Here is a 21,199-nt window from a genome sequence, read left to right on the forward strand (position 1 = left end):
ATAATGCTCAGGGTGGGTTCCTGAGTCGATATAACCATGTCCGTCTGTCCGTCCGTCCGTCTGTGAACACATTTTTGTGATCAAAGTCTATGTCGCAATTTAAGTCCAATCGCCTTCAAATTTGGCACATGTTCCTAATTTGGGTCAGAATAGAACCCTATTGATTTTGAATATGGACCCAGCCTATTGAATATGGACCCAGCAGCCAGATTTTGGCCGAATTTGGTTGAAATTTTGCACTAGGAGTACAATTAGTGGTATAGTCAAGTGTGCAAAATTTGATTGAAATCGGTTCAGATTTATATATAGCTCCCATATATAGCTTTCGCCCGATTTACACTCATATGACCACAGTGGCCAATCTTTTGCTCCAATTTAGTTGAAATTTTGCACAGGGAGTAGAATTAGCATTGTAGCTATGCGTGCCAAATTTGGTTGAAATCGGTTCAGATTTAGATATAGCTCCCATACATATGTTTTTCTGATTTCGAAAAAAATGGTCAAAATACCAACATTTTCGTTGTAAAATCGCCACTGCTTAGTCCAAAAGTTGTAAAAATGACTCTAATTTTCCTAAACTTCTAATACATATATATCGAGCGATAAACCATAAATAAACTTTTGCGAACTTTTGGTAGTGGAGACAAGTGAGTAACAACAAGAAGAATTTTGTTGTTCATAAAAATATGCACCAATTGTTTTGCGAAACTTCGAATAAGTGTACTCATCTAGCAATTACACGTGTAACAGGTTGGCTGATAAGTCCCCGGTCTAACACATAGATGGCGTCGCTAGTATTAAATGCATATTATTTTTATATAGTTCCAACCTTCAAATGATTCGTGTCAAAATTTGACGTCTGTAAGTCAATTAGTTTGTGAGATAGAGCGTCTTTTGTGAAGAAACTTTTGCTATTGTGAAAAAAATGGAAAAAAGGAATTTCGTGTTTTGATAAAATACTGTTTTCTGAAGGGAAAAACTACGGTGGAAGCAAAACCGAAGGAGTACTACCAAAATGGTATCAAACAATTGGAAGGTCGTTATAATCGTTGTATCGCTCTTGAAGGGAACTATGTTGAATAATAAAAACGAATTTTGACAAAAAACATGTGTTTTTCTTTGTTAGACCAGGGACTTATCAGCCAACCTGTTACTATGCATATACAAATGGAATTGTGCAGACCTCTAGTGTTTAATATATAATAATACTAATCTGATGTATTTTATTTATTTATTATTCTTTTTCATTTTTTAATTGATTATAGATTTTTTATTTGATTATTAATTGATTATTATAAAATTATTAATTATTAGTGTTTAAGAAATATTTGAAGTTTAACCAATGATACATGTTACTAATAAAGTGAGGCTATGTTACTAATAAAGTTGAAATAAATAAATAATAATTATGAGCTCAGAGTCAAAATAAAAGAAAGAAAGGGACAAAAATTACTCAGATGCTATAATGATTCGGATTTTGGAGGATGTACGGAGACTGGTTGGTCAACATCAGGTATTGTAGCTACTTATGCTGGATCTGTTATATCTTGGATAAGCCAACGACAAAAAATTGTATCAACATCAACCACTGAATCTGAAATAATAGCTGCAAGAGAAGCATGCCAAGAACTGATATGGCTACGTCGATTAAAGAGATTGTTTGCTTGAAGGAAGTTCCTCTCCTCTACATTGATAACACTGCAGCCATTCGTCTTGCACAAAATCCAGAATTTCATCGCCGGACTAAGCATATTTCAATAAAAACACTTCTTCATAAGGGAGAAGTTTACTGAGGCGAAGTCTTTGTCTCGCAAATATCTACAGAAAATCAACTTGCTGATATGATGACCAAACCTCTTGCAAAGGAAAAACTGAATTTGTTATGCAAACATTTCAATTTGTGTTAACTTATAAAACAAGGGAAAGTGTTGGATGTGTTTTTATAAGTAAACACATTTAGATTGTACTTGTTCATGTTAAAACCATATTTTCACAATTTAAAAATAATCAAAAATATGACCAAACACTAAATATTTGGATAAAAAATTCATCCCAGAAGAAGTTGAAAATCACCAACGAAACGTCGGATATGAAATAAAGTCTTTTATTTGCATATTGAGAGACCTTTTGTTTGAGTCACCATTACAGTTACCCCATAATATAATCTACCAAGATTTTTTTTTTAAATTTTAACAAATATCTACCAAATTTAAATAGTATTTTCATTTTTGTTTTTTCATTATTGCGATTTCCCTGTGCTGAAATTTGTCACAAATAGATTTTATAGAAGAGTAATAGAAGCGGTATGGAGGCAAAAACTTGGAAGCAGTTACAGAGGAATCAACATTAGACGGTAGCTAAAAACGTTTTGCATACAAATTCAAATTCTAAATTTATAGACCGTTTAAAAAGAAAAGTAAAGTTTTTTTGTAAGTGGTTATTACGTTCCCATTATCGCGCTAAAATAGGCATTTTTCATGGCTAATTCTTTAATATTTCGATTGCATCATTCCAGAGTACGCTAAGTCAACTTAGCATGTTTTGCTGGAGTTCGTTCTGTCAAAAGTTCGTTTATTGGACACTTCTATCAAACGTTATGATTAAAATTGTACTTAGCCAGTGACTAAAGTATTAAAAAATGTACAATCCAAAAAGGACAAAAAGCTTTGTTCGATCTAGTGAGTTCTAAGTAATTTTTACCATGCTCTATTATCACTATTTTGAGTTCGTACATACTAAAAAAATCTATAATAAATATAATTTTAAGACCGAAAAAGGGAATTTCTTATACGGTTTTATTTATTTATTTATTCATTATAATACCTAAGCCTATTGGCCAATAACATATTACAAAGCAACTATATACCTAAGTAATATAAAATAACAATTCCTTGTATAGCAAAAAAAAAAAAAAAAAAAAAAAAAATATATATATATATATATATATATATATATATATATATATATATATATATATATATATATATATATATATATATATATATATATATATATATATATATATATATATATATTTATATATATATATATATATATATATATATATATATATATATATATATATATATATATATATATATATATATATATATATATATATATATATATATATATATATATATATATATATATATATATATATATATATATATATATATATATATACTCCAAAATCCGAATCATTATAGCATCTGAGTAATTTTTGTCCCTTTCTTTCTTTTATTTTGACTCTGAGCTCATAATTATTATTTATTTATTTCAACTTTATTAGTAACATAGCCTCACTTTATTAGTAACATGTATCATTGGTTAAACTTCAAATATTTCTTAAACACTAATAATTAATAATTTTATAATAATCAATTAATAATCAAATAAAAAATCTATAATCAATTAAAAAATGAAAAAGAATAATAAATAAATAAAATACATCAGATTAGTATTATTATATATTAAACACTAGAGGTCTGCACAATTCCATTTGTATATGCATAGTAACAGGTTGGCTGATAAGTCCCTGGTCTAACAAAGAAAAACACATGTTTTTTGTCAAAATTCGTTTTTATTATTCAACATAGTTCCCTTCAAGAGCGATACAACGATTATAACGACCTTCCAATTGTTTGATACCATTTTGGTAGTACTCCTTCGGTTTTGCTTCCACCGTAGTTTTTCCCTTCAGAAAACAGTATTTTATCAAAACACGAAATTCCTTTTTTCCATTTTTTTCACAATACCAAAAGTTTCTTCACAAAAGACGCTCTATCTCACAAACTAATTGACTTACAGACGTCAAATTTTGACACGAATCATTTGAAGGTTGGAACTATATAAAAATAATATGCATTTAATACTAGCGACGCCATCTATGTGTTAGACCGGGGACTTATCAGCCAACCTGTTACACGTGTAATTGCTAGATGAGTACACTTATTCGAAGTTTCGCAAAACAATTGGTGCATATTTTTATGAACAACAAAATTCTTCTTGTTGTTACTCACTTGTCTCCACTACCAAAAGTTCGCAAAAGTTTATTTATGGTTTATCGCTCGATATATATGTATTAGAAGTTTAGGAAAATTAGAGTCATTTTTACAACTTTTGGACTAAGCAGTGGCGATTTTACAACGAAAATGTTGGTATTTTGACCATTTTTTTCGAAATCAGAAAAACATATGTATGGGAGCTATATCTAAATCTGAACCGATTTCAACCAAATTTGGCACGCATAGCTACAATGCTAATTCTACTCCCTGTGCAAAATTTCAACTAAATTGGAGCAAAAGATTGGCCACTGTGGTCAAAAAAAAAAAAAAAAAAAAAAAAAAAAAAATATATATATATATATATATATATATATATATATATATATATATATATATATATATATATATATATATATATATATATATATATATATATATATATATATATATATATATATATATATATATATATATATATATATATATATATATATATATATATATATATATATATGTATATATATATAAATTTATATATAAATAAAACAATAAGTGATAGATTCAGTTTTGGTTCCCCAACCAACAACAAACACGTAACAGCACCTACAATTTCTAGATATGAATCTACAAGAACTAATACTAAAAGATCCAGATACTTCGTGCTCAGATATCCATATATTATGATGCTAAGGTTTTATAATGTTCAACTAACTTAAGACGGAAAACATTATTCGTATGGGAAAAAATGCGTAGATAATGTGGTAAATAGTTCCAGCATCACGCAATTCTCACAACAAAAGATTTCGCATAGGCTGAATTCCGAATTCTCGGAATAACTATTTGAGGATTGCGAGTAGGTCTACTAAAGGTAAAGCTACGGTAAAGTTACGCAGGGATTCCACTTTTTATAGTACAATAGAATAGTCGAAGTAAACGAAGTCAGTAAAAGAACAACCCAAAAACTTCTTAACGTACCCAGAAACATGGTCCCTTCGACGCACCGTGTATACAAAACGAACAACTGTATTCACCAGCCTTTTAATAGTCAATACAAAATTCTCATTAGTGCCAGAGAAAATCTCCAGGCCATATAAAATCTGCAACATCAATAGCGAATGTGCAACAGTTCGCCTGACAAAAAGTGGCATATAAATATTAGCCGAATAAATTCGTCTCAAAGTACTCCACACCCTACCACAAATCATGTCAATATGTGCACTAAATGAAAGTTTGTAGTCAATCACAATACCAAGACATTTCATCCTCTCCACAATCTCAATATTACTATTAGAAATAGATATATTAAATGACAAATCATTTCGCTCAGGATATCCAAACAACATTGCCTTCGTTTTAGAAGAATTGATATTTAAAGAATTATTCGTGGTCCAATCTACCACCCGTTCCAACGATGCATTAATATTGTCTACCAACAGCTGTGGAGATTCCCGACGTGCAGAAAATAAAAGAAAAACATCATCAGCAAAACAGAAAATTTCGCATTGTCTATTTGGTAAACTGTGATGGAAATCATCCATATATCACCCACATTAACATATTGTGTGCGTCCTGCTACATAAGAAAAAATAAGCCTGCATGCCGACACCAAATTGATTGTTAAGCTTTAGCAAAAGTCTACTATAATCAACACTATTGAATGCTTTCGCTATATCCAATGCAACAGCGGAACACAATCTACGTTTTTGCGAAATTTAAAAAAAGAAGAGGAGGCACGCTCAAAATAAACCCAGCCATGTGAATTCAAATCGATGATTTGACAGTGGCATAGGAAAAGAGATATGTTTGTTTCGAATTTATTTCGGCATAAGCCGGCTATCAATGTAAAACCTTTTTTCGGAGGGTTCAAGTGTGGTTTTTGTTGGGTTTAATAAACTGCCTGAATTTATTCTGATAATTGGTTGATAGTTTTGCTGCAAGTAGAGGATGCTGATGAGGAATGTGGTAATTCCGAAACGTGCGTCCATCCAACCATCTTGCAGTCTATAGGGCTTTGCCCAAATAAATTTGACAAACATTCTTTTCCTCTGTTGGTTAAGCTACTCTTGTAGTTTAGTCAATGTATGGTTTTAAGCTGAAATAAAAAACAACAACAATGCTTAAAGAACAAAACCAACGATAACAAAACAAAACAAATGGAAAAAGAAGAGGAGGCACGCTCAAAATAAACCCAGCCATGTGAATTCAAATCGATGATTTGACAGTGGCATAGGAAAAGAGATATGTTTGTTTCGAATTTATTTCGGCATAAGCCGGCTATCAATGTAAAACCTTTTTTCGGAGGGTTCAAGTGTGGTTTTTGTTGGGTTTAATAAACTGCCTGAATTTATTCTGATAATTGGTTGATAGTTTTGCTGCAAGTAGAGGATGCTGATGAGGAATGTGGTAATTCCGAAACGTGCGTCCATCCAACCATCTTGCAGTCTATAGGGCTTTGCCCAAATAAATTTGACAAACATTCTTTTCCTCTGTTGGTTAAGCTACTCTTGTAGTTTAGTCAATGTATGGTTTTAAGCTGAAATAAAAAACAACAACAATGCTTAAAGAACAAAACCAATGATAACAAAACAAAACAAATGGAAAATTTAAAAAATTAAAAAAAAAAAAACTTTGAACTTGTTTCCTGTAAAATTCACTTTTTAGACTTAGCGTACTTTGGAATGGAGACATCGAATTCATGTGAAAGAAAAAAAGACTTTTTCAATCGTTGATTTGGACCAGTCCCCATCAAGTTATAATATTTGCTTTAAAGGTTATAGTTTTTATACAGCTTTTACATTTCGATTTGACTTCGAAATGAGTTTCAGCGACGAAACTCGAGCTGGTGCCAATGCTGCTATAACGGATAGGGTAAATCAATGAAGAGGTATCAGATATTCGCAAGAGGCCTCATAGAGACATTTAACAGGTTGGCTGATAAGTCCCCGGTCTAACAAAGAAAAACACATTTTTTTGTCAAAATTCGTTTTTATTATTCAACATAGTTTCCTTCAAGAGCGATACAACGATTATAACGACCTTCCAATTTTTTGATACCATTTTGGTAGTACTCCTTCGGGTTTGCCTCAAAATAGGCCTTTAGTTTCGGCGATCACCTCTTCATTGGAGCCAAATTTTTTCCCTGCAAGCATCCTTTTGAGATCTGAGAACAAGAAAAGTCGCTGGGGGCCAGATCTGGAGAATATGGTGGGTGAGAAAGCAATTCGAAGCCCAATTCATGAATTTTTGCCGTCGTTCTCAATGACTTGTGGCACGGTGCGTTGTCTTGGTGGAACAACACTTTTTTCTTCTTCATATGGGGCCATTTTGCCGCGATTTCGACCATCAAACGCTCCAATAACGCCATATAATAGTCACTGTTGATGGTTTTTCCCTTCTCAAGATAATCGATAAAAATTATTCCATGCGCACCCCAAAAAACAGAGGCCATTACTTTGCCAGCGGACTTTTGAGTCTTTCCATGCTTCGGAGACTGTTCACCGGTCGCTGTCCACTCAGCCGACTGTCGATTGGACTCAGGTGTGTAGTGATGGAGCCATGTCACATATCGACGGAAAAACTCGGGTGTATTACGAGTTAACAGCTGCAAACACCGCTCAGAATCATCAACACGTTGTTTTTTTTTTTGTCAAATGGGAGCTCGCGCGGCACCCATTTTGCACAGAGCTTCCGCATATCCAAATATTGATGAATGATATGACCAACACGTTCCTTTGATATCTTTAAGGCCTCTGCTATCTCGATCAACTTCATTTTACGGTCATTCAAAATCATTTTGTGGATGTTTTTGATGTTTTCGTCGGTAACCACCTCTTTCGGGCGTCCACTGCGTTCACCGTCCTCCGTGCTCATTTCAACACACTTGAATTTTGCATACCAATCAATTATTGTTATATTAATTTCCTTGGGGCAGAGTCCGAAAACTCATTACCAAGCCAAGTTTTTGCTTCCACCGTATTTTTTACCTTCAGAAAACAGTATTTTATCAAAACACGAAATTCCTTTTTTTCATTTTTTTCACAATAACAAAAGTTGCTTCACAAAAGACGCTCTATCTCACAAACTAATTGACTTACAGACGTTAAATTTTGACACGAATCATTTGAAGGTTGGTACTATATATAGCGACGCCATCTATGTGTCAGACCGGGGACTTATCAGCCAACTTGTTATATAAACCTTAGGTTGATATCTTTTATAGCTAGAACTATAATGCTTAAATTGTGATAATAAACAAATATATATGTCCTTTACTTATTTATCGTGGATACATGTACAACTCTGCCGTTGCCGGTCCCAAGACCGGATGTAAAGAAGGAGGGAGATGCTGCAGTGATCTCTGAATGGCAATCTTTTATCTTCAACGGTAATAAACAAAACAAGCTTTAAACTAACTGTTACATATTTTACATTTTTGGCTAATTGTAATTGAATGTGCGATTACCGTCGTGCGTTCAGATCATTGTTTGCATCCAAATTGCTCCCGCATATACTTCCCTTCTTTCAATGAATTTTACCTGTTTTTTTCATGCATTATTAAATATCACCGCAGGGACTGATAACCAGAAGCAATCAATGCAACCAAAAACAAACGTAAAGTACATAACAGATAACGTTTATATGTGTATGGACTAATCTGGGTAATGCGTGTATCATTAAAATAGTAACACTTTATTGGTTAAATATATTTTGACCACGTCACCGAAACGTTGGCTTTTACATATTTGTTATTTCTTTTCTTCAGATTATTCCTTCCCATTATCTCTTTAATTCCCAATTTATACAAATTACATTAACACAAAGTATATCAATTCGTAGAACTCACAATAATAACATGAAGTTTTATAATGTTGTACTTCGATAAATGTTCTTATTTACAGTTGCGTGGGGATTCTTGCGCTTCCAATAAAATAATAATAAAATATAATGCAAAAATTTTCCAAATTAAAACCGATACAAATCCGACTATATATCCATTTCGTTAAAAAAACACTCTCTTTTATTTTTTTAATAGTGTCGGACAAGTAATCAATACTTCATTGCTGGTATTTGTTACCTAAATACGATTGTGTACTGATTACTGCACGAATTTTATGCACCGCTCACACCGATTATTTAGTCATCGCCGACAAGTCGATCCGACACACTGTAATGTGCCTTATGCGCTTTATGCGCTTTACAGACTATCAGTTATTCCGGACGACAGTGCTCGTGTCGAACATATCCCATATATTGTGCACATTATAATTTAAGTCCGACGGCATAATCGATACTGCTGCATGTTTATGGGATCGATAACACATTTACCGATTATTTAGTCATCGCCGACAAGTCGTATCGATCCGACACATTGTAAAATTCTTTACAAACACCGACATTCCGTCCGGAATAACTGATAGTCTGTAAAGCGCATTACAGACTATAGGCCGGTATGCACCTCTAGCGAAAAATTTCATTCCCATAAGAAATGCATTGCTATTTATGCTAACGAAATTTTCGGTAGCGTTCAATTTCGTAAGCTGGTACGCACCTCTAATGAAAATAACAGGGTTGTCAAAAGCATATTTTGGCAGCAAACATTTAATTTATTACAATCATTGTGTGCGTAAAAGTTTTAAAAGGTCTGTAAATAATAAACAATTTATTTGAGGAATATTTCGAACATATATTAACAATTTTTAAAAGCTATTAGCTGGTTTAAAATTTGTGTACACAGCCCTGTTTTTTTTGTTGTAGACTTAAATAAATTTTTGCTACCGAAAATTTCGCTAGAGGTGCATACCGGCCTTATCAGTTATTCCGGACGACAGTGCTCGTGTCGAACATATCCCATATCCCTGCCAACATTTTTTGAATTTGGGGACTCTTTTGAGAATCCCCACTACGTCGAAAACAATCATATACGACATCAAAAACTCGTCGGAAAAGCGCCGTCACTATTGAGAAGTTGTACCACGCCAAGTTACTACAAAAATGTTTCGCATGAGTGCAATTATTAGGTGCCTTTATAGATCAATTTAGAACGACGCCAATAAGGGACCCTCCAAACAATCAGAAAAAGTGCATTTTAAGATAGTTGTGAAAGAATCATTGTGGTCGAGTAAAACACGTTTGTTTAGATATTTATTAATTTGATTAAACATTTACAAATTCTTAAAAATATAACATTTATACCACTATCACATTACATTTAACATAATTTTTGGCATTAATGATGATGTTGAGTTACAAGTAGCGAGTTACATGTTGCTGCGTCTATCAACCAGTGTTTTTATTCCATGGAGGCAGCGTGTCTGTAAAATATCTGAAAAACAATCACTTTATTCCATTTGGAAAATCACCAAATTGTTCACCAATTTTAAGCGTATAATCTTTCACAATTTTAAGCGTATAATCTATGTTTTCAGAACTTTATTTTCGTTTTTATTTAATTAAAATATAACAAGCTGGTTGCGCTTGGCGTTTCACAAAAAAATGGCTTTTTTAACAGTAGGGATGGCAAATTACTTGCATGTACTTTTTGATGTACCTTTTCATGATGGTTGAAGTGACATTTACGAGTCTGTGGTAACGATGAGGTTGAAATGGAACTTTGAAATGCTGGCAGGGATATTGTGCACATTATAAGTTAAGTCCGAAGGCATAATCGATACTGCTGCCAGCATTTCAAAGTTCCATTTCATCCTCATCGCTACCACAGACTCGTAAAGGGCACCTTATACAGTCGGATAAACCCTGCGACACAACTCGTTGCGGCGACAAATCCGATTGTATAAGGTCGTGTCCGGCTGTCGCGGGGACGTGTTGGCATAAAATCAAAACAACTTTGATTTTTTCTGGTTGGGTGGTACAAATCATTGAGTGTAAGGGGATGTTCGACAAACATTATCAAAGACAAATTTATTTTTACATTAAAAGCAGGCATTTCTGCAATGAAATTAATGATGGATCGCCAATTCTGGTTGAAAATTAAAGAAATATATAAATCTAAACCAGTATTGTGGCAAAAACGTGGAAAAATTCCACTTCCAATCAATGGGAAACCAGGCGACAAGTATTTTAAATTCATCAAGTGATTTGTAATATATTAAATGTGGATTACTTCAGGAATCATTGTTTTGACACATATACCAGGATTTTTTTTTTATTATTTTCTTCAATTTTTTCAGTAAAAAATGGTTTCACCCATAAATCTTCGTACAACTTCATTGTTTGTTTATGCTTCTTCTTATTTTTTCATGTTGTCATCACATTTGTTCGTCCAGTGTAAAGGTGAGTACTATGTTCGGTTTTTTCACCAAAACACTAAATTAAAAGTACAAATATATTTATGAAGACGATTATATTTTGATCGATTCTTGCCAAATAATGGATGGAAAAGATTCAAGGAATTGATAGCAAATAATTGTATATTTCTAAACTAGTTAATTAAAAAAAGTAACCGTGAAAACAAGCTGGTTTTCAGCTTGAAAACTGAACATAGTACTCAGCTTAAGGGCAAAACTTGAACGAACACACAACAAATTGACGAACCTCTGTCGGAGTGTTTATCCGACTAAGGTCCGCTTAAGTGACACCGCAACAATCGCCAACTGTAATAGCATTTTGCCATCACTATTGTTACAAGAGCCACTTTATATTTTGTGAAACACCAAGCACAACTAGCTTCTTTTATTTTATATAAATAAAAACGATAATGAAGTGCTGAAAACATACCCTGCCAACATTTTTTGAATTTGGGGGCGCTTCTGAGAATCCCCACTACGTCGAAGACAATCATATACGACATCAAAAACTCGTCGGAAAAGCGCCGTCACTATTGAGAAGTTGTACCACGCCAACCCTGCCAGCATTTCAAAGTTCCATTTCATCTTCATCGCTACCACAGACTCGTAAATGTCACTACAACCATCCTACTGTGATGGGGGGCAGCATATCATAAAGTACAAAATGTACTTCATACATGTATTTTGCCATCACTACTTTTACAAAAGCCATTTTATTTTTTGTGAAACGCCAAGCGCAACCAGCTTGTTATATTTTATTTAAATAAAAACGAAAATAAAGTTCTGAAAACATAGATTTTACGCTTAAAATTGTGAAAGGTATATTGGTGAACAATTTTTGATTTTCCAAATGGAATAAAGTGATTGTTTTTCAAATATTTTACAGACACGCTGCCTCCATCGAATAAAAACACTGGCTGATAGACGCTGCAACATGTAACTCGCTACTTGTAACTCTACCTCATCATTAATGCAAAAAACTATGTTAAATGTGATGTGATAGTGGTATAAATGTTATATTTTTAAGAATTTGTAAATAATTAATCAAATTATTAAATATCTAAACAAACGTGTTTTACTCGACCACAATGATTCTTTTACCACTATCTTAAAATGTGCTTTTTCTGATTGTTTGGAGGGTCTCTTATTGGCGTCGTTCTAAATTGATCTATAAAGGCACCTAATAATTGCTCTCATGCGAAACCTTTTTGTAGTAACTTGGCGTGGTACAACTTCTCAATAGTGACGGCGCTTTTCCGACGAGTTTTTGATATCGTATATGATTGTTTTCAACGTACTGGGGATTCTCAGAAGCGCCCCCAAATTCAAAAAATGTTGGCAGGGAAGTTACTACGAAAAAGTTTCTCATCAGTGCAATTATTAGGTGCCTATTTAGATCAATTTCGAAGGACGCCAATAAGAACCCTTGCAAATTATCAGAAAAAGTGAATTTTAAGGTAATTAATAAAATTAATTAATAAACATCTAAACAATCGTGTTTTACTTGACCACAATGATTCTTTTACAACTATCTTAAAATGCACTTTGTCTGATTGTTTGAAGGGGCTCTTATTGGCGTCCTTCTAAATGTATCCAGAAGGGCACCTAATAATTGCACTCATGCGATACTTTTTTGTAGTAACTTGGCGTACTACAACTTCTCAATAGTGACGGCGCTTTTCCGAGGAGGTTTGGATATCGTATACGACTGTTTTCGACGTAGTGAGGATTCTCAGAAGCGCCCCCAAATTCAAAAAATGTTGGCTGGGCTTATAATGTGCACAATATATGGGATATGTTCGACACGAGCACTGTCGTCCGGAATAACTGATAATCTGTAAAGCGCATTACAGATTATCAGTTATGCGCTTTGCACAGTATCAGTTATTCCGGACGACAGTGCTCGTGTCGAACATATCCCATATATTGTGCTCATTATAAGTTAAGGTGAGTACTATGTTCGAGTTTTTCACCAAAACACTAAATTAAAAGTGCAAAAATATATATGAAGACGATAACATTTTTATCAAGTCTCTTCAAATTATGGATGGAAAAGATCCAATGTAAAGGGTGATTTGTTAAGAGCTTGATAACTTTTTTTTTTAAAAAAACGCATAAAATTTGCAAAATCTCATCGGTTCTTTATTTGAAACGTTAGATTGGTCCATGACATTTACTTTTTGAAGATAATTTCATTTAAATGTTGACCGCGGCTGCGTCTTAGGTGGTCCATTCGGAAAGTCCAATTTTGGGCAACTTTTTCGAGCATTTCGGCCGGAATAGCCCGAATTTCTTCGAAAATGTTGTCTTCCAAAGCTGGAATAGTTGCTGGCTTATTTCTGTAGACTTTAGACTTGACGTAGCCCCACAAAAAATAGTCTAAAGGCGTCAAATCGCATGATCTTGGTGGCCAACTTACCGGTCCATTTCTTGAGATGAATTGTTCTCCGCAGTTTTCCCTCAAAATGGCCATAGAATCGCGAGCTGTGTGGCATGTAGCGCCATCTTGTTGAAACCACATGTCAACCAAGTTCAGTTCTTCCATTTTTGGCAACAAAAAGTTTGTTAGCATCGAACGATAGCGATCGCCATTCACCGTAACGTTGCGTCCAACAGCATCTTTGAAAAAATACGGTTCAATGATTCCACCAGCGTACAAACCACACCAAACAGTGCATTTTTCGGGATGCATGGGCAGTTCTTGAACGGCTTCTGGTTGCTCTTCACTCCAAATGCGGCAATTTTGCTTATTTACGTAGCCATTCAACCAGAAATGAGCCTCATCGCTGAACAAAATTTGTCGATAAAAAAGCGGATTTTCTGCCAACTTTTCTAGGGCCCATTCACTGAAAATTCGACGTTGTGGCAGATCGTAAGTCTATTCATGATGAAATGTCAAAGCATACTGAGCATCTTTCTCTTTGACACCATGTCTGAAATCCCACGTGATCTGTCAAATACTAATGCATGAAAATCCTAACCTCAAAAGAATCACCCTTTATTTATTGCGAACCATTTAATATTTCAAAATTAATTGATTAAAAAAAGTAACCGTGAAAATTAGCTGGTTTTCAGCTTGAAAACTGAACATAGTACTCAGCCTTAAGTCCGAAGGCATAATCGATACTGCTGCATGTTTATCATCGCCGACAAGTCGCATCGATCCGACACACTGTAAGATTCTTTACAAACACCGTAATACCGACTATCAGTTATTCCGGACGGAATGTCGGTGTTTGTAAAGAATCTTAAGGGCACCTTATACGATCGGATAAACTTTGCGACACAACACGTTGCGGCGACAAATCCGCTAATATAAGGCCATGTTCGCGTGTTGGGGGGACGTGTTGCCATAAAATCAAAACAACTTTGATTTTTCTGGTTAGGAGGCACAAATCTTCACGTGCAAGGGCATGTTCGCCAAACATTAGAAAAAGCAAATTTATTTTCATAATTAAAACAAGCATTTCTGCAATGGAATTAATGATGGATCGCTTTTTCAGCTTGGAATTTTTATTGTTTCTTCCATTTTTTATTAAAAAAGGGCTTTACACCTAACTTTTCGTCCATCTTCATTGTTTGTGTTTATGCTTCTTCTTATTTCTTCATGTTGTTATTATAATTGTTCGTGCAGTGTGAGGGTAAAACTTGATCGAACACACAACAAATAGGCGAACCTCTGTCGTAGTGTTTATCCGACCGTCTAAGGTCCGCTTTACAGTGTGTCGGATCGATACATGTCGGTGATGACTAAATAATCGGTAAATGTGTTATCGATCCTATAAACATACAACAGTATCGATTATGCCTTCGGACTTAAGTTATAATGTACACAATATATGGGATATATTCGACACGAGTCCGGAATAACTGATAGTCTGTAAAGCCCATAAGGTAGTTGTAAAAGATCATTGTGGTCAAGTAAAACACAATTGTGTATATGTTTATTAATTTGAGTAAACATTTATAAATTCGTATAAATATAACATTTTTCCATTTATATCAACACATTTAACATAACTTTTTTCATTAATAAAAGAACGATGTTGATTTACACGTTGCAGCATCTATCAGCCGTTTGTTTATTCTCGATGGAGACAGCGTGTCTGGAGAATACCTGAAAAACAATCACTTTATTCCAAAATACTTTCATGTACATTTCATACTTTTTCGTACGCTTCCCCCATCACAGTTGGCGATTGTTGTAGTGTCATTCACGAGTCTGTGGTAGCGATGAGGATGAAATGAAACTTTGAAATGCTGGCAACTGTGAAATTGAATTAAATTAAATTGGTTTAATGTACAGCAATTTTTGTCGCTGTAGATTTTTATTACTTAAAATATTTTAAAATCCCGAATCCCGGGTTTTATACAAAACGATCCCGAATGACAGCCCTTCCCTTGATTTTGTTGACAGAGACATCTAGCGCTTCATTTTCGCAATGACAAATCTGTTTATTATACTAAAACTTGACAAGTATGAGTATTAATACGACCGAAATTAGAACATCCAAAAATCTTCACGTGGAGTTCTATTTTGTTTTGAAACATTACATTATAATTATGCTGCCGGAACCAAATGCTCTAAAAGCTACTTTCTTAAACGAACATCAACAATTTTCAGAAGTTGATGAGGTGGATGAACTTATAACTGTCGGGAAAATAGAGGACATCGATTTGGTTGATAGCGATGTTTGGTTCCTGCAATGTCCCAAAGGAATGGATCTTAAAGTGTTAGAACATGAGAAACTGAAAATACCTGGACGCACTAGTCTTTCCGATGTAGAAACTATATCAGTCGAATTTGTGGAAGGCAAACAGCAACAATCATTTGCGTACAGCAACCGTAAAGGCGGATACGATTTACGTTTACTCCCAGTGAGAGGTACAATCGTAGTACGTGACCGTTTGAAAGCTTCGGACAATGTCACATCCGAACGTATTGAAGAATGCTGTCCACCTTCCAAGCGTGTCCCTATGCCGTCCGCAATACGTGTCCGTCATCCTTTGTTGGGTGTTCGGTATGAGGAAAAGCTTGATCTTAAACCTGATGTACTACATCGTCTTAAGGAAGCTGAAATTTCAAGGAAGAGCGTTGCCAAAAAATCGAAGTTATCCAGAAGCCAGCCATCAGCTAGTGTAAAGATTGAAGAAATAAGTAGCACTGACGATGATGAAGTAAAACTTGTTAGTGAGAAGAAAAGAAAACATAAGGACCACAAAGGAAACGATGATACTACAATAAATAAGAAAAAATTGAAAAAGTTAAAGAAAAGTGATGAAGATGTAATTTCCAAGGATTTGCAATGGTTACAAGATATATAATATAGTATTATTTTTATATAAAAAAGGAAAACACAATATTTTTTATGATGTAGGTGTAGCAGCCACATACTAAGTGAACTCTTTTTTAATGGGGAGTCTGCCCATCTGTCTTGATCTGCAGGCGTTGAAAGTTGGTCACTTCGGGGGTATGACATTTTGTTTTAGCTGTCAACTCCGCAATTTTGAACCGATTTCTTTGCTGGTTAGAACTTTTAAAGGCCCCACAATTAATTTTTTTTGCAAAATTTTGACAAAGTGGGATCAATATTTTGAACCTAGAAATTCCGTTTTTTAGCGGATTCGTAATATTTCTTCTGTATTTTTTTTGTAATTTTTTATTTCACAGCTATTTATTGGTAGGATGTTGAAACCTTTTACAGTTAGTTAGTGGACACATAGGGCTTTTTGGAAAACTGATCGGCTTAGCAATCGGTGCTTTGCTAAATGAGAATTTTTGAAAACAAAATTTTTGTTTTTGAAAAATAGCCGATTTTGGGAGAAGTATTCATATACTACTTGACCAAAATGGTCGATAAAAGCTTAAAACGCATCCCTATTTGGTGTTCTATAAGAAACAAGTAAAAAAAGATTGGGAGAAATCTATAAAATACTGTTACGAAAGAAAGAATGTACGTGCCTTTTTCCAAAAAAATGGTCAACATTCGATATTTTTTGGAAATTCTAATTTGTGTGGACTTTACAAAGACGATCCCTATTGATTTTGGAAAAAATCGGTTCAGATTTAGATATAGCTGCCATATATATTTTTCACCGATCTGGGGGCTAATCACGGCATTCGATATCGAATTCATAATCGTATCGAAAAAATTGTCGATACGATTAAAAGTTTGGATCACGGGATTCGATCGAAATTTGATGCAATTTCTTAAGCGTTGCCAACAGCAAAAAACGAAGCAGAACAAAATGAAATGACAAAATTAAGTTAGCGTCACAAAATAGAATGTAGAAAAAACATGTTTTTGGAGGTTTCAAAGTAAAAAGTAAATTGTATTGCATTATATCATATGGACCCATACATTCCTCCGAATTCCTTCCTAATTGGAGGATGAGATGAATATAAAATAATTCAGTGACAAATAAGGAATAAAAGTGCACATTGTTATTGGTGTAAGTACATGGGTTTGAAATGGTGTGCACTGTTAAAAAGTCACCTTTAGCAGGCTCAATGGACGATTTCGGCTGGCGTTCAAATGGGAAATAATTTTTGGTGGCATGTCAACGTCAATTCTATCACTTTACAATTGTCTGCCGTCTTACAATTTGTTGCGAGTGGAAACCTTCATAATTCACTATTCTTACAAGGTGGTCCAGAAGCGTTATGTTGTCAGGGAATGGTACGGTATTTGGTTGATCACAATCTCTTGGATATCGATCTAGCATGTGCACTTTATATATGGTTCTTTGCCAAGCTTGGATGCTCGCTCCCGGACTCGACTATGACCAATTTTTGATTAACTTTTATTGGAGTTGCATTAGTCCTAAATATTTAAATATGTTCATTATATGTAAATTTACTACAAATTAGCAACAATTCGAACTAAAACTAATATATTTACTATTCCTATATGGCGATAACAATGTAAAAAACAAGTGAAAAATGTTTTACGATTGCAATTTACCAATCGAAAAAATTGTCGATCCAAAAAACTCGATATCGACTCCCGTGATCCGAAAAATTTAGATTTCGATCAAAAGTTCTCGATATCGAATGCCGTGATTAGCCCCCTGGTCATAATTGGCGTGTATATCAACCGAACTTCCTCAAATTCCGTACATCCGAATATTTTATGAGTCTCGAAAAACTTGCAAAATATCAGTCAAATCGGTTCAGATTTAGATATAGCTCCCATATATAGTTTTCGCCCGATTTACACTCATTTTCCCAAGAGGCCAATTTTTTGCTCCGATTTAGTTGAAATTTTGCATAGGGAGTAGAATTAGCATTGTAAATATGCGTGCCAAATTTGGTTGAAATCGGTTAAGATTTGGATATATCTCCCATATATAGCTTTCGCCCGATTTACACTCATATGACCACAGAGGCCAATTTTTAACTCCGATTTGGTTGAAATTTTGAACAGGGAGTAGAATTAGCATTGTAGGTATGCGTGCCAAATTTGGTTGACAGCGGTTCAGATATAACTCCCATATATATGTTTTTCTGATTTCGACAAAAATGGTTAATGCTTAGTCGAAAAGTTGTAAAAATGACTCTAATTTTCCTAAACTTCTAATACATATATATCGAGCGATAAATCATAAATAAACTTTTGCGAAGTTTCCTTAAAATTGCTTCAGATTTAAATGTTTCCCATATTTATACCCTTCACCAATACTGTGGTACAGGGTATAATAAGTTTGTGCATTTGTATGTAACGCCAAGAAATAATTGTCATAGACCCATCTTTTAGTATACCGATCGGCTTAGAATTAAATTCTGAGTCGATTTAGCGATGTCCGTCTGTCTGTCTGTCCGTCCGTCCGTCTGTCTGTATATGTAATTTTGTGCACAAAGTACAGGTCGCAGTTTAAGTCCGATCGTCCTCAAATTTGACATAACGTCTTTCTTCGGGTAGAAGACAATCGCTATTGATTTTGGAAAAAATCGGATCAGATTTAGATATAGCTGCCATATATAGTTATCACCGATTTGATCATAATTCACGTATTTATGAACCGACGTTCTTCAAACTTTGTACATCTGAATGTTTTGTCAGTCCCGTAAAAACTGCCAAATATCAGCTAAATCGGTTCAGATTTATATATAGCTCCCATATATATCTTTCGTCCGATTTGGACTTATATGGCCCCAAAAGCGAGAGTTTTGTCCTGCTTTGTTTCAAATTTTGCACAACGAGTACGTTTAATGGTATCGTTAATTGTGCCAAATTTAGTTGAAATCGGTTCAGATTTAGATATAGCTCCCCTATATATCTTTCGTCCGATTTTGACTTATATGGCTTCAAAAGCCAGAGTTTTGCCCTGATTTGATTAAAATTTTGTACAAGGAGTATGTTTAATAGTATCGTTAATTGTGCCAAATATAGTAGAAATCGGTTCAGATTTAGATATAGCTCCCATATATATCTTTCGACCGATTTGGACTTATATGGCCCCAAAAGCCAGAGTTTTGCCCTGATTTGCTTCAAATTTTGCACAACAAGTACGTTTAATAGTATCGTTAAGTGTGCTTAATTTGGTTAAAATCGGTTCCGATTTAGATATAGCTCCCATATATATCTTTCGTCCGATTTGGATTTATATGGCCTCAAAAGCCAGAGTTTTGCCCTGAGTTGCTTGAAATTTTGCACAAGGAGTACGTTTTATAGTATCGTTAATTTTAGATATAGCTCCCATATATATCATTCGCCCGATTTGGTCTAATATGCCCACAGAGGCAAAAGTGCTACTCTGATTTACGTGAAATTTTGCAGAGGGAGTAGAATTGGACTTGAAACTTTGCACAGGCAGTAGAATTAAGGTTCTGCATATGCGTGTTTATTTTGGTTGAAATCGGTTCAGATTTTGATATAGCTCCCATATATATCTTTCGCCCGTTTTTCCGTCATATGACCACAGAGGTTAAAGTTGTTATCCGATTTAGGTGAAGTTTTGCACAGGGAGTAGATTCAACATAGTAACTATGCATGTGAAATTTGATTGCAATCGGTTCAGATTTCGATATAGATTCCATATATATGTTTTTCCTATTTAGGGAAAACTGGCCGAAATACCTACATTTTCCTTATCAAATCGCCACTGCTAAGTCGAAAACTTATCAAAATGACTCAAATTTTCCTATTACTCTATTACACATCTATCGACCGATAAATCATAAATACACTTTTGCGAAGTTGCCTCAAAATTGGTTCATATTTAAATGTTTCCCCTATTTTTTTATTTTTTACTAACATTGTGTTCCACCTCAGCGCATTAGCCGACTTAAATGTAAAATCTATAAGTATTGCAGAACTCTGTACAGATCTGCTCAGATATACAGAATATATGTGTATGGATTCATATAGCATCCAACACATTGGACGGATTTGATATGGTATCGAAAATGTGGACTTACAAAGTGGTGAGGGGTATAATATAGTCGGCCCGCCCGACTTGTAGACTTTCCTTACTTGTTTTTTACTAAAATTGTGTCCCACTCTAGTGCATTAGTCAACCTAAATTTTGAGTCTATAGATTTTGTAAAAGTCTATCAAATTCTGTCCAAATCGAGTGATATTTAAATGTATGTATTTGCGACAAACCTTTATATATAGCACCCAGTACATTTGACGGATGTGATATGGTGTCGAAAATTTAGATCTACAAAGTGGTGCAGGGTATAATATAGTCGGCCCCGCCCGACTTTAGACTTTCCTTACTTGTTTTCTTCTAGAATTCGTAGAATTTTGTAGGGAATGCAGTTAAGAAGAAAAATTACGAATCCATTAAAAAACTTCTAGGTTCAAAATACTGATCCCACTTTGTCAAAATTTTGTGGGGCCCATATCTTGCGAACGGTAAAAGATAATTGCATACGTGCGT

General features: G+C 34.3%; 2 protein-coding genes and 2 long non-coding RNA genes across 6 annotated transcripts in view; 3 read left to right on the forward strand and 1 right to left on the reverse strand.

The window, feature by feature from the left end:
• The window catches only part of LOC142221405 (uncharacterized), a 35,004-nt gene extending 25,966 nt beyond the window's left edge, over positions 1 to 9,038 (reverse strand). For 2 of the 3 annotated variants that reach the window (XM_075291120.1, XM_075291119.1), the window contains exon 1: positions 8,851 to 9,038. The gene's annotated coding sequence lies outside the window, so the exon portion shown is untranslated. The remainder of the gene's footprint in view (positions 1 to 8,850) is intronic. The other variant, XM_075291121.1, reaches the window with a different exon arrangement.
• Positions 9,039 to 11,746: 2,708 nt separating this feature from the next.
• Positions 11,747 to 12,246, forward strand: LOC142239982 (uncharacterized). The gene is made up of 2 exons (XR_012723151.1): positions 11,747 to 12,130; positions 12,198 to 12,246. It is a non-coding gene; the product is annotated as an uncharacterized LOC142239982 (long non-coding RNA).
• A 3,529-nt stretch (positions 12,247 to 15,775) lies between these two features.
• Positions 15,776 to 16,672, forward strand: LOC142221397 (uncharacterized). The gene has a single exon (XM_075291116.1). The coding sequence runs from the start codon at positions 15,791 to 15,793 to the stop codon at positions 16,634 to 16,636; it is 846 nt and encodes a 281-aa protein (XP_075147231.1). The 5' UTR covers positions 15,776 to 15,790; the 3' UTR covers positions 16,637 to 16,672.
• A 735-nt stretch (positions 16,673 to 17,407) lies between these two features.
• Positions 17,408 to 18,392, forward strand: LOC142221398 (uncharacterized). The gene is made up of 2 exons (XR_012718027.1): positions 17,408 to 17,764; positions 17,815 to 18,392. It is a non-coding gene; the product is annotated as an uncharacterized LOC142221398 (long non-coding RNA).
• The last annotated feature ends 2,807 nt before the right edge of the window (positions 18,393 to 21,199 follow it).

This window comes from Haematobia irritans, chromosome 1 (assembly GCF_050003625.1).
Source record: "Haematobia irritans isolate KBUSLIRL chromosome 1, ASM5000362v1, whole genome shotgun sequence".
NCBI lineage: Eukaryota > Metazoa > Arthropoda > Insecta > Diptera > Muscidae > Haematobia > Haematobia irritans.